General features: G+C 39.5%; 1 protein-coding gene across 1 annotated transcript; it reads right to left on the reverse strand.

Moving 5' to 3' along the window:
* Positions 1 to 3442: 3442 nt before the first annotated feature.
* Positions 3443 to 5720, reverse strand: LOC124391677 (putative C-type lectin domain family 20 member A). The gene is made up of 4 exons (XM_046858411.1): positions 5374 to 5720; positions 4816 to 5142; positions 4616 to 4710; positions 3443 to 3556 (listed from the first exon to the last, which is right to left on the reverse strand). Exons 1-4 carry the CDS (start codon positions 5528 to 5530, stop codon positions 3461 to 3463), a joined length of 675 nt encoding a protein of 224 aa, XP_046714367.1. The 5' UTR covers positions 5531 to 5720; the 3' UTR covers positions 3443 to 3460.
* Between the last annotated feature and the right edge of the window lie 8974 nt (positions 5721 to 14694).

Here is a 14694-nt window from a genome sequence, read left to right on the forward strand (position 1 = left end):
AGCATCCACTGTCTAATGTCCTTTACACACTCCTCAACATTGTTAAGATGATCTCGCTCATCTGGCTTTGCTGAAATATACAACTTTACCTCAGTGAAGAACCATGTGGATGTGGCGTCCGGCGCGTCCAATTTTTCCCGAAAATCGAGAACTTTAGGACATAAGACTGACAATAAAATGTAAGAACTAGATTTAAGAATGTTACTAGTAGAAACCGACTACGCCACCCGGGGCTCAGTTACCTTGGATAACCTTTTATAAAGAAATGCACAAGGCACCCAGGTTCGTCTACAGCTGAGTCAGGACATGAGACCTCTTGAAATGACATCAAACCATACATATAACACACAGGAATGCTTGAACTCCAGGGCTAGGGACCTTACACTAATGATCTCCTATCCACAGCAAACACACGTGCACTCATACGACACCACAACCCCACCTGTTGACCACTGCACACCAGAGGAAACCACCACCAAGCAGATAGAAACTTGTCCCTCACACTAGAACTGGTCTCCCAGACACCTGGAGAAGAAGCAAACCACTGTATGGTCAAATCACATTACCCACACACGTGAAAGGACAACAACGACAACAAGCAAAGTACAACAGGAATAATAAAAAGTCAATTCCATTCAATACACCTCATACAATAAGCACATGACCTCTTAGCATTCCGCTAGCTGTTGAGTAGCATCCAGGTCTTCAAACTCCTCAGATAAACAGAGATATACAGCGGGGAAAATAAGTATTTGACACATCAGCATTTTTATCAGTAAAAGGATTTCTAAGTGGGCTATTGACAATTTCCACCAGATGTAGCCATCAAGCCAAATATTGAATTCATTCAAAGAAATCAGAACATAAGTATACAAGTTGTCATAATAAATAAAAATTTAAATGACACAGGGAATAAATATTAAACACATGAAGATCACAAGGTGCAAAATGACATAGAAAGCCAGGAGATCACCTGAAATCTGTCAGTATTGAGAGAGAAACCCTGCCCCCTATCAGAACTAATTGATATCAACTGCTTTAGTCCTAATTGATGGCCTATAAAGGCAAAGAACTCTCAATAATCAGTAGATTTTGCCAAGAGCCAAGAACCACTGGGGCAGAACTTCAGGAAGACCTTGCATCAGCAGGTACTGTTGTAGAGGCAGGGCGGAACAGAGGTCAAGGACAGGATCCAGAACAGGCAGGATGATCAGGATCAGAAACAGGAACTAGGGCAGGCAGGATGGCAAGAATAAAATCAGGGGCTAGAAAGCCGGTAAGATAATCTGGCCCGGAGCTAAAGTCTTGATTGGGGGCAAATTTGCCACTTAACGTCGGTTATCTCGATCCACATGACCAAATGCTGGCTTTTGCCACATCACCATCTCACTACCGTATTTTCGCGTATATAAGACGCGTCTTATAGAAAGTTTTACATACCCCTCACCCGGGGTGCATCTTATATATGCGAAAATACGGTAGTGAGACGGCACTGTACAGCCGCAGAAGAACTTGTGGAAGTGGTGGAAAAATCAAGCTTTACAGATGCTACATGTGTAGGATAATTTTCAGAGCTGTGTGTCAGAGTGAAATGACTCGAGAATTTAATTTTGACACTGGTTAGCTTTTTGTAAAAACGAACTACACCCCGCACGTTTTTTGTGATTTTGTGAGCGATCTTTGTGTTTGCAATGTTGGAGAATATAATAAAGGTTTGTTTTGAGAATTGACGGTGGTTTGTATTGTTTACTGGTAAATCTCTGCTGTTAGTAGGTGCACTTATGCCTTTTGTTGTTAACAAACATGTATGTAAATTTTTATAGCATGCCTTCATCAAACAAATCGCGGCAACGATGTTGTGTAAAAAAAAAACTCCAAAAACACGTGCATGCATTCTCATTTATCAACGCACGTCATGTACATAAAGAAATTTCAAGCACGTTAATATATTGCAGCCATATTGGTTTTTGTTTGTCTCGATCATTGGTTATCTCAACGTTTTTTGGCATCCCCTAGGCCAGCGACATAACTGGGTTCCACTGTACTATGATTTATTATAACTATGATGTTCCTATTATCATTGTTATCACAAGACTCTTTACTTTATCAACTCAGATTATGTGAAAAGACTCAAATGTGACTCTCAGCACACTGATCTATTAATAGAATGATATTAATGACTCAAACACTGATTGATTTCTGTTACAGTTATCATGATCACAAAACCTTCTTTCAACTACTTCCAAAAAATCTGGCAAATAAGGCCACCGTTGTTGTGGCAACACTTTTTATTTTACTCTCTAAATGTTTTGCTTGCTGTTGAACTGATGTTAAACTGTATGTTGGTGAGCAGAAGATACACCAAGCACCAATCAAAACAAGTTTAAAACAGAGCGTGCGACGGATTTCACAAAGTGTAGTCAAATAAAAAAACATTTTATATTTTTATTTTTAAAATATATGACTTTAAAATGTAGTGAAGTAAAAATCTCTCTAAATGGAAATACTTCAGTAAAGTACAGATACAACAAAAAAGCTGCTTAAGAGCAGGAACGAATTACATTTACTTCCCTACTGTCCACTGCTGTCAGTTGCCTTGGTTTGTTCATACTGCTTGACTCAGCAGCTTAAAAATTATTCAGTTATAATACCGTTTGAACTTGATGTCATTCTACACTAAAACAGTTTGTATCGCTCCTTATATGTGCATATTGTAGTATAAGTATCCTTAATTAATCCCATTCTCCAAAGAAAAGGGCACTTTTTTCACTCCTTACATTTTATTTACATCATAATTTCAACAGTCTTTTCTGCTCTCAATCATCCAATCAGATATTTAACAATTAAGGAAGATCTAAATTACACATCTACAAAGACTTTCTCATGCTACACAATATATTTTTCACATTCATTTTGGCTGGATACTTCTACCATTACATATATAAAATTATGGTCCATAACCTACACATTCCCTTTAGTATCGTTTCTCGGTAGGGTTTTCCACCCTTGCTGAGACTGAACATACTACTAGCTCTAAAATGCCTACATTTAAGAAACAGCTCAAGAATTTAGTTATTCTTTTTCTGTAGTTTTAAGGTTTCCTGGTGGTCTAGTGGTTAGTGCCGGTCCCAAGCCCGGATAAATGGGGAGGGTTGCATTAGGAAGGGCATCCAGCGTAAAAACATGCCAAATCAAATGTGCGGAGGATCCGCTGTGGCGCCCCCTAATGGGAGAAGCCGAAAGAAAGTTTTTTTCTGTAGTTTTACATTTACATTTACATTTGCGGCATTTGGCAGACGCCCTTATCCAGAGCGACTTACAACTGAGCAGGGGAGGGTTTTTAGGGCTTTGCTCAAGGGCCCAGCAGTGGCAGCTTGGTGGTGATGGGATTTGAACCTGTGATCTTCTGATCCAAAGCCCAATGCCTTAACCACTGAGCTACCACCTCCCTCTTTTAGTTTTAGTTTATCATGTAAAAAAACTTTCCATCTGGTTGCTCTCGAAATTTCACAGTGATGTTCTTGAACAACCCTTGATTCTTCAGTTTTTGCTCGATCTAAAAAAGAGAGAGATAAACCTTTATTTAAAAACAGAAGAGTAAACAGAAGAAAAACAGAAGAGTAATGAATAATATATTTATGACTAATCTGTAAAAACTGTAAAAAGTAACAGATACTGAGCACAGCAGTCAGACTGCGATTAAAATATATATTATAATGTATATTTCTTCTTCTTCTTTTGGCTGCTCCCATTAGGGGTCGCCACAGCGGATCATCCATCTCCATACCACCCTGTCCTCTACATCTGCCTCTTTCACACCAACTACCTGCATGTCTTCCCTCACCACATCCATTAACCTCCTTCTCCATCTCAATCTCACCTCCCTCACCTTGTCTCAAATGTCCTACATGTGCTGTCCCTCTAGTAAACTAATTTCTAATCCTGTCTATCATCATCACTCCCAACGAAAACCTCAACATCTTCAGCTCTGCTACCTCCAGCTCCTGTCTTTTACTCAATGCCACTGTCTCTAAACCGTACAACATCGCAGGTCTCACCACAGTCCTATAATCGTTCCCTTTCACTCTCACAGATACTATTCTATCACAAATCACTCCTGCTATCACTCTTCTCCACCACTCCACCCTGCCTGCACTCTTTCTTCACTTCTCCAACACACATTACATTCCTTTGTACTGTTGACCCCAGGTACCTGAACTCCTCCACCTTCTCCACCTCTTCTCCCTGCAACCGCACTCCTCCACTGCCCTCCCTCTCATTCACACACACGTACTCTGTCTTAATCCTTCTGACTTTCATTCCCTTCTCTCCAGCGCATACCTCCACCTCTCCAGGCTCTTCTCAACCTGCTCCCTACTCTCACCACAAATCACAATATCATCCACAAACATCATAGTCCACAGAGACTCCTGTCTGACCTCGTCCTTCAACCTGTCCATCGCCATTGCAAACAGGAAAGGGCTCAGAGCCAATCCTTGATGCAGTCCAACCTCATCCTGTGTGTGTATATAAGTGCCACAGATTCATGTTCTATGACATGTCCCAGTAATGGGAACAGGAAATGCACAAGTGCAGTCTCATGAAACAAACCCACCTGCTCCAAAATAGCCACTTTCAGAGCAGGATCATGTGGATCCTGATTGGACTGGATTTTTATCTTTATGGTTTGTTGTTTTTTTAATTGTGGTTCTGGAAATGTAAAAAAACACACAATACATGAATGCACAATTACAATTAGATTTTAAAAGCGATGTGTCTGCATTTGAAATTTAATATAACTTTATCTTACTGTACCTACGTAACAGATGAAAGGCATTATGTTTGTGCACAATCCATTATCAGCCAGACTGTTATTTAAATAACCACAGTTTTTATCCTTCAAGGCATTATTAGGATTTCCAGACTTCCACGTAGAGAATACAGTTTTGTCTATCCACTTCCAGCTGTTTCGAAACAAACCAAACCATGTCCAGTCTGGTACCAGATTCATTATAACTGAGTTTTCTGTTGCATCTCTAGAACTGGCCAGATCTGTGTAATGCTGTCTGCAGTATTTCTGAGCATCAAGCCATACCATAGTGGCAGGCACAAAAATATACCTCCCATTACCAGTTTTAGTTTCTAGAAAATAGAAAATAGAAAAATATAGTTTAATGTTTTGTCTCTTAGAAAAAAAACAGGTTATAATATAAAATCTATTTTACCTCTAGTACTGTATATTTATTTATCAGTGCTTTAAATATCATACAAAAATGTTGAAAAGTTGATAAAGACAAACAGTTCCTACATACAGATCAACAAAAAGACAATTTTCCCTACTAACAAAATATGAAATGTATGATGTTCATTTACCATCAAAACACACAACGGGGAATCGAGCACTGCATGGAGTATCTATCCACCCTCTAGGGTATATCACTGCACAATCATAGTCAGGTGGGGGAAAACTCCAGGCTATAAAACTACCCAGTGGCACATTTCCAAGAGACCAGCTCCAGCTGATGTCCATGTACAGTCCAATCCAAGCACTGGATTTGAACTGTTTTCCCCGAATTTCATTCTGAATTTGGACCACGTCGTCTTTATTTTGTATAATAGCCAGGTCATGGTAGTTGGCTTTGCAGTAAGCTTGAGCATCACTCCATGTTTTCCCCTCCTGAATCAGAAAGTACTTACGAGAAACAGACAGGCTTAGAGGGGCGAATCCTGTGGAGAAGATTTATTTTTTGTTTTAATTAATTTTCATATTTCCTACATAATCTTTTTACATAAAAAAAAACCTTTGCTATTAAATATATTTATTACATTTTTAATTCTGTTAATGAAAATGTCTCTCTAAACCCAATAATCTCAATATTTCTTTAACTACACTATATGGGCAAAAGTGTAAGGAAACAAACTTTTAGCCTGTAGTTATCTTTAGTGCTGTTTCTTATAAATATTAGCATTTGTTGCTGGAATTGGTGGTATAAGCCTGGGTTACCAGAAGATCCAGTGCCTAAACTAGGTGCACACACACACACACACACACACACACACACACACACACACACACTTTTCTCACCTGCAACAAACAGGAATATGAACAGATGCTGCTTCATCACTCAAATGTTGTCCTTAAACTCACTGAAACTCCTGATGAATTATATAAATGCAAACACATCACTACATATGATTATATAACTTAGCACAAATCAATTCAGGTTATTTGTAGTGTTGTTATTATTCCTCTTCGCAGCAATGTGTGAACAGGATTCAGTGTGACTGTTGGTATTATAACAAAATGACTCATTATTAAACCAGAATCAGGGCCCGAGAGCTCGAGAATGAGAACAAATAATAAACATCATCAGATTAAAAAAAAAAAGAACAGTAACACTACTATAAAGGATTAAAACTATAATACAGTGAGACTGAGGTATTTTACTTTTTAAAACAAATATATTTAGTCGTTAGGTTGAATATCACACAGCATTATATTTTTTTATGTAACTCCATCAGTGGGCAGGATTCCACATAGTGATCTGTAACAATGGATACAGCCTCATTAGGACACGTGGAAATCTCCAAAAATGCTGAGAGAGTTCTTTACAATGACACTGACAGAAAAGTACCACAGAGTAGGGTTAAAGGCTTTATGCAGTGGTGGAGAGTAATTAACTTGCATTACTGTAAATTAGTATTTTTTTTGTGTACAACATCATTTAAAGTAGTTTTTAAAATCTGTAATTTTTCTTTTACTTATCTTTTCTTTGAAGTATTGTACTTAAATACATAAATCATATCTGTTACTGAGTAAAAAGAATAATTAAAATAAAGATAATGCAATAGGATAAAAAATACATTGCTAATTTTGGTTAGCACCAGGGTTGAAAATGTCACTGTGACCTTCAGAGACTCTCTTTTAGCTTAAAAACTAAACTGTGTATTTGCCTTTTTTCAGACAAAATGGCACATGCAAACCACTCCATCCATTTGTCCAAAATCTTTACGTAATACAGTGCATCCAGAATGTTTTCATAGCACCTCAATTTTTTTCACATTTTATGTTACAGCCTTATTTTAAAATGGATTTAATTAAATATTTTGCTCCAAATTCTACAAACAATACACCACAACAGCACAACATGAAACTTTTTCATCCTTTGCAAATGTATACATAAGTATTCACAGCCTTTGCCATGATACAAATTTAGCATTTTGTCTTTTGTCTATAGACCTCTGAGACAGGACTGTATTGAGGCACAGATCTGGGGAAGGGTACAGAAAAATTGAAGCATTGAAGAGCCCAGTGAGCACAGTGGCCTCCATCATTGGTACATGGACGGAGTTTGGAACCACCAGGACTCTTCGTAGAGCTGAGCCACCCGGCCACATTTATTTGATTGGGGGAGAAGGGCTTTAAAATAATTCCAGGGTTTCTTTGTGGATAGAAGAGAACCTTCCAAAAGAACAACCATTTCTTCAGTACAGATCTTCAGTACAGTTCTTCAAAATATCAAACACACTTCTATCACATTGTCTTAATGGGTTATTGTTTGTAAAATTTTGAGGAAAATATAGAATATAATACATTTTGGAATAATGCTATAACATAACAAAATGTGAAAAAAGTGAAGCTCTGTGAATACTTTCCATATGCATTAAGAATTTTGCTTTTTTCAACCTGAGCAAATGAGGATTCAGACATACAAATGATCTCTGAAGGTCACTCTGATGTTTCTGTGGTGACTAAATGCTTTTAAAATGTGGTTTTAGAGGGACCATTGAGAGCATCCTGAGCAGCTGCATCACTGCCTGGTTCACAAGACCCTACCACGGATAGTGAGGACCAAAAACATCATTGAAGTCTCTCTCCCCTCTATCACGGACATTTGCACCACACACCCCTGACTGGAACATGGCTGGACAGGCCACCCTATACACACTGTTACACATTTTACACACAACACACACTGTAACACGCTCTACACACACACACACTGTGCTTATGAACTATTTTTGTCTATAAGCATTCCTACTGACAAAATCAAGCACAACCAAACTTAAATGTTGCAGTTCCTACAGTGTAATAGGTGAAGGACTAAAACTGAATTAAAAGCAAATGATGTTATGAAACAGCTTATGTTAGAGTAGTGTATTAGAAGAGAGTGAAAATGTCTGAGTAATGGATGCTTGTCACTGTGACCTTCAGAGACTCTGTTTTAGCTTGAAATTGAACTGTGTATTTGCCTTTTTTCATACAAAATTGAAATGCAAACTATCCCATCCCTTTGTCCAAAACCTCTAATAGAAGGTAACACAATCTACACACACTGTGCTTATGGGCTGTTTGTTCTGTTTCCAATCCATAAGCATTCTCTTTTAGAAAATCAAGCACAATAAATAAATAGCACTATAAAGTAATATGTGGAGGACTTGAACTAATTAAAGCTTAATGATGAATGTTGTGTGTTATTAGGTTTAATATTAATACCAAATAGAACTAATTTGAGACTTACCATTTAAAAGGATTGTACAATTATATGAGCAGTTGAATATTAGGGCCTTGCTCATGGGCCCATCAGAGGCAGCAGGATTTGAACTCAGTCAGAAGGCCAATAGATGTGTTAAAGTTTACAAACATTTTGTTGTCTGAATATTAGCCGTTTATATTTCCTAATAGGAAACATTTCTCATAATTAATTGTTAAGAAACAGTCTTTAAGTATTGTATTAGAAGGTTAGCAGATGCATTTACATTTCTGGGTAATGGTTGTTTTGTGACTGTGATCTTCAGAGACTTTTGGTTTGACACTGAACCGTGTGCCTTTTCATACAAAATGACTCATGCAAACCTATGCAATGCTTTTTCAATGTGGTAGTACACAAATACAATGTGATCCACAGATTAATACAGACCTGATTCCAAAAAAGTTGGGACACTGTACAAATTGTGAATAAAAAAGGAATAATTTACAAATCTCATAAACTTATATTTTATTCACAATAGAATATAGATAAAATATCAAATGTTTAAATTGAGAAAATTTATCATTTTAAGGGAAAAATAAGTTGATTTTAAATTTCATGGCATCAACAAATCTCAAAAGGTCATGTTTACCACTGTGTGGCATCTCCTCTGTTTTTAATACCAGTCTGCAAACGTCTGGGGACTGAGGAGACAAGCTGCTCAAGATTAGGAATAGCAATGTTGTCCCATTCTTGTCTAATACAGGCTTCTAGTTGCTCAACTGTCTTAGGTCTTCTTTGTCGCATCTTCCTCTTTATGATGTGCCAAATGTTTTCTATGGGTGAAAGATCTGGACTGCAGGCTGGCCATATAAGTACCCGGATCCTTCTTCTACACAGCCATTATGTTGTAATTGATCCAGTATGTGGTCTGCCATTGCCATGCTGGAAAATGCAAGCATATGTTGTTCTAGAACTTGGATATACCTTTCAGCATTGATGGTGCCTTTCAGATGTGTAAACTGCCCATGCCACATGCACTTATGCAACCCCATACCATCAAAGATGCAGGCTTCTGAACTGAGCGCTGATAACAACTTGGGTTGTCCTTATCCTCTTTAGTCAGGATGACATGGCATCCCAGTTTTCCAAAAATAACTTTTTGAAATTTTGATTCGTCTGACCACAGAACAAATTTCCACTTTGCCACAGTCCATTTTAAATGAGCCTTACATTTACATTTGCAGCATTTAGCAGACACCCTTATCCAGAGCGACGTACAAAAGTGCTTTGAGTCTCTAGTATTGAATAAATCTACACTAGTACGCCAGATTACAAACTTAATATAAATATGATATCCAAGTCAAGTCAAGTTTATTTCTATAGCGCTTTTCACAACAGACATTGTCTCAAAGCAGCTTTACAGAAATCAACACTTAAGGTGAATGATGTGTGTTTATCCCTGATGAGCAGTCGTGGCGACTGTGGAAAGGAAAAACTCCCTTAGATGACATGAGGAAGAAACCTTGAGAGGAACCAGACTCAAAAGGGGAACCCATCCTCATTTCGGTGACATCAAGAGTGTAATTATAGTCTTTAAGCAATACAGAACACTGGAGAGTGAGAACTAACATGAGCACTGGAGTGTAAGATTATAAGTAATGTTCTTACTACAGTAGTATACAGTCATTTGTGGTTATAAAACTAGAAGCTACTGAGCAACTCATAAAATAGCTCAACATTTGCGATCATCACAGATCCAACACCAGCTTCTCCATGCCAGAGCCTTTAAACACTCCAGGAGGCCCAATGTCAAAACTCCACACATGAAGTGGGATCCAGCTGGCACGTCTCTGGGTGGTACAGAAGGTTTGTGAGTTCCGCATCTATTTCTTTAAAGGTCCACAATCTTCATGAGGTGGGACGTGACTGGAGCTGGCCAAACCTCAGGATGCCTCAGGATGGGAGAGAAAGAGCAGTGGGAGAAAAATTAGCGTATCTGCTGTTCATGATATTAACAGCACAAGTTGATAATGTGCATTTGATCAGATGTTCTGGAGCACAAGGTTATGATATGTGATGTGTGTTTATGTGTAGGCTTTGCTAAAAAGATAAGTTTTTAAATTTCACTTAAACTGGGAGAGTGTGTCTGAGCCCTGAACACTGTCAGGAAGACTATTCCAAAGTTTAGGAGCTAAATGTGAGAATGATCTATAAATCTTTAGTGGACTTTGCTATTCTAGGAACTACTAGAGGTCCAGAGTCTTGGGATCTCAAGGAGCGTGATGGATTGTAGCGTGTTAAAAGACTGGATAGGTACATGGGAGCTAAACCATTTAGTGTTTTATAAGTAAGAAGCACTAGTTTGTAGTCGATTCGAAAAATTAACAGGTAGCCAGTGTAGGGACGATAGGATTGGGGTTTATGATCATATTTCCTTGACCTTGTGAGAACTCTGGCTGCCGCATTTTGAACTAACTGAAGCTTGTTTATTAATGATGCAGGACATCCACCTAGTAATGCATTACAATAGTCTATTCTGGAGGTCATGAACGCATGGACAAGTTTCTCTGTATCAGATATAGATAAAATGTTTCTTAGCTTAGAAATATTTCTAAGGTGAAAGAAGCCTGTTTTTGTAACTTGGTTGATATGATTTTTGAGAGACAAGTTTCTGTTAAAGATAACTCAGGTCTTTTACCGTTGAACTAGTAGTTACATAACATCCCTCTAAATGCAGGTTGAAATGCGGGAGCTTCTGTGTACTAATTTTTGGGTCGATGAGCAAAATCTCTGTCTTATAAGAATTTAATAGTAGAAAGTTATGGGTCATCCAGTCTTTTAGTTTATTAATACACTCAGTTATCAGAGCCAATTGTGCTGTATCACCTGGTTTTGATGAGATATATAGCTGGGTATCATCAGCATAACAGTGAAAGCTAATTCCATGCCTTCTAATAATATTTCCTAAGAGAAGCATGTATATTGTGGAAAGCAGGGGTCCTAGAACTGAACCCTGTGGCACGCCATAATTTACTAGCAATAACCTACTGTAGAAGAGTGGAGGTTCGGGTTGGTACTTGGAATGTTGGTACTATGAATGGTAAAGGGAGAGAGAGAGCTGATATGATGGAGAGGAGAAAGGTAGATATGTTGTGTGTTCAGGAGACCAAGTGGAAAGGGAGTAAGGCCAGGAACATTGGAGGTGGGTTTAAACTGTTTTATCATGGTGTGGATGGGAAGAGAAATGGTGTAGGGGTGATTCTGAAGGAAGAGTACAGTAAGAGTGTTGTGGAGGTGAAGAGAGTTTCTGATAGGGTGATGAACATGAAGCTGGGAGTTGAAGGGATGATGATAAATGTCATCAGTGCCTATGCTCCACAAGTTGGCTGTGAGATGGAGGAGAAGGAAAGATTCTGGAGTGAATTAGATGAAGTGGTAGATGGTGTTCCTAGGAATGAACGATTAGTGATTGGGGCAGACTTTAATGGGCATGTAGGTGAAGGGAACAGAGGTGATGAGGAGATGATGGGTAGGTATGGTTTTAAGGAGAGGAATGTGGAAGGGCAGATGGTGGAAGATTTTGCTAAAAGGATGGAAATGGCAGTGGTGAATATGTATTTTAAGAAGAAGGAGGATCATAGGGTGACGTATAAGAGTGGAGGAAGGTGCACACAGGTGGACTAGGTTCTATGCAGGAGATGCAACCTGAAGGAGATTGGAGACTGTAAAGTGTTGGTGGGGGACAGTATAGCTAAACAGCATCGGATTGTGGTCTGTAGGATGGTTTTGGAGGCGAAGAAGAGGAGGAGAGTGAGGACTGAAAGAAGAATAAGATGGTGGAAACTAATTGAGGAAGAGTGTAGTGTGAGGTTCAGGGAAGAGGTCAGACAGGGGCTCGGTGGTGGTGAAGAGGTGTTGGATAAATGAGTAACTACTGCAGGAGTGATGACGGAGGCACCTAGAAAAGTATGTGGTGTGACATCTGGAAATAGAAAGGAAGACAAAGAGACGTGGTGGTGGAATGAGGAAGTGCAGGAGAGCATTAGGAGAAAAAGGTTGGCAAAACAGAAGTGGGATTGACAGAGTGATGAGAAAAGTAGGCAGGAGTACAAGGAGATGCAGCAGCAGGTAAAGAGGGACGTGGCGAAAGCCAAGAAAAAGGCATATCAGGAGTTTTATGAGAGGTTGGACACTAAGGGAGGAGAAAAGGATTTGTACCGATTGGCCAGGCAGAGGAACCGAGCTGGGAAGGATGTACTGCAACTTAGAGCAATAAAGGATGGAGATGGAAATGTGTTGATTAGTGAGGAGAGTGTGTTGAGAAGGTGGAGGGAGTATTTTGAGCAGCTGATGAATGTGGAAAATCGGAGAGAGAGAAGGTTGGATGATGTGGAGTTGGTGAAGCAGGATGTGGATAGGATTAGTAAGGAGGAAGTGAGAGCAGCGATTAAAAGGATGAAGAGCGGAAAGTCGGTTGGACCAGATGACATACCTGTAGAAGCATGGAGATGTTTAGGAGAGATGGCAGTGGAGTTTTTAACCAGATTGTTTAACAAGATTCTGGAAGGTGGGAGGATGCCTGAGGAATGGAGAAGGAGTGTGCTGGTACCGATCTTTAAGCATAAGGGAGATGTGCAGACCTGAAGTTATGGGAAAGAGTAGTAAAAGCCAGGCTGAGAGAAGAGGTGACCATCTGTGAGCAACAGTATGGTTTCATGCCGAGGAAGAGCACCACAGATGCCTTATTTGCTTTTAGGATGTTGATGGAGAAGTATAGAGAAGGACAGAAGGAATTGCATTGTGTATTTGTGGATTTAGAGAAAGCCTACAACAGAGTGCCAAGAGAGGAGTTGTGGTATTGTATGAGGAAGTCAGGTGTGTCAAAGAAGTATGTGAGGATGGTGCAGGACATGTATGAGGACAGTGTGACACCAGTGAAGTGTGCGGTAGGAACGACAGACTGGTTCAGGGTGAAGGTTGGACTGCATCAAGGATCGGCCCTGAGCCCATTCCTGTTTGCAGTGGTGATGGACGAGGTCAGACAGGAGTCTTCCTGGACTATGATGTTTGTGGATGATATTGTGATTTGTGGTGAGAGTAGTGAGCAGGTTGAGAAGAGCCTGGAGAGGTGGAGGTATGCGCTGGAAAAGAAGGGGATGAAAATCAGTAGGAGTAAGACAGAGTACATGTGTGTGAATGAAAGGGAGGGCAGTGGAGTGGTGCGGTTGCAGGGAGAACCTGCAGGTACCTGGGGTCAACAGTGCAAAGTAATGGAGAGTGTGTTAGAGAAGTAAAGAAAAGAGTGCAGGCAGGGTGGAGTGGGTGGAGAAGAGTGATAGTGATTTGTGATAGAAGAGTATCTGCAAGAATGAAAGGGAAAGTTTATAGGACTGTGGTGAGACCTGCGATGTTGTATGGTTTAGAGACAGTGGCATTGAGTAAAAGACAGGAGGCGGAGCTGGAGGTAGCAGAACTAAAGTTGTTAAGGTTTTCATTGGGAGTGACGACGATGGACAAGATTAGCAATGAGTTTATTAGAGGGACAGCCATGTAGGATGTTTTGGTGACAAGGTGAGGGAGGCGAGATTGAGATGGTTTGGACATGTGCAGAGGAGGGACATGAATTATATTGGTAGAAGAATGCTGAGGATGGAGCCACCAGGTAGCGTGGTGACCTCTAATGGGAGCAGCCAAAGAAGAAGAAGAAGAAGAAGAAGAACATGGATAGCTCTCATTTAAGTCTACAAATCATGATCTATAGTGTTGAATGCAGCACTGAGATCTAGTAAAAAAGATGAAGCCTTGGTCTGAAGCTAAAAACAAGTCATTAGTGATTTTAACTAGAGCTGTTTCTGTGCTATGATGGAGCCTGAAACCTGACTGAAACTCTTCAAAGATATTGTTCTCCTGTATTTAGGAACAGAACTGGGCAGCGACAATCTTTTCTAAATTCCTAGACATAAATGGGAGATTTGAAATGTGTCTGTAATTTCATAGCGTGTTTGGATCCAAATTAGGTTTCTTAATGAGGAGCTTAATAACTGCTAACTTGAGGGATTTAGGGACGTGACCTAAAGATAGTGAGGAGTTAATAATATTGAGAAGAGGCTCACCAGCTGTATGTAACACTTCCTTTAATGGGTTATTTGGAATGGGATCTAACTGACATGTTGATTTGGCTTTAGTAATAACATCATACAGCTCTTCCTGTCCTATACAT

Source organism: Silurus meridionalis, chromosome 9 (assembly GCF_014805685.1).
Source record: "Silurus meridionalis isolate SWU-2019-XX chromosome 9, ASM1480568v1, whole genome shotgun sequence".
Taxonomy (NCBI): domain Eukaryota; kingdom Metazoa; phylum Chordata; class Actinopteri; order Siluriformes; family Siluridae; genus Silurus; species Silurus meridionalis.

What these genes read in the sequence shown, in the direction of transcription:
- LOC124391677 (XM_046858411.1), bottom strand. Translation starts at nt 5,530, where the DNA reads ATGGACATCAGCTGGAGCTGGTCTCTTGGAAATGTGCCACTGGGTAGT. An exon ending in CCCCGTTGTGTGTTTTGATG is followed by an intron (nt 5,143 to 5,373) that starts GTAAATGAACAT and finishes TCTATTTTCTAG; the next exon opens with AAACTAAAACTGGTAATGGG. An exon ending in GCCTTTCATCTGTTACGTAG is followed by an intron (nt 4,711 to 4,815) that starts GTACAGTAAGAT and finishes TTACATTTCCAG; the next exon opens with AACCACAATTAAAAAAACAA.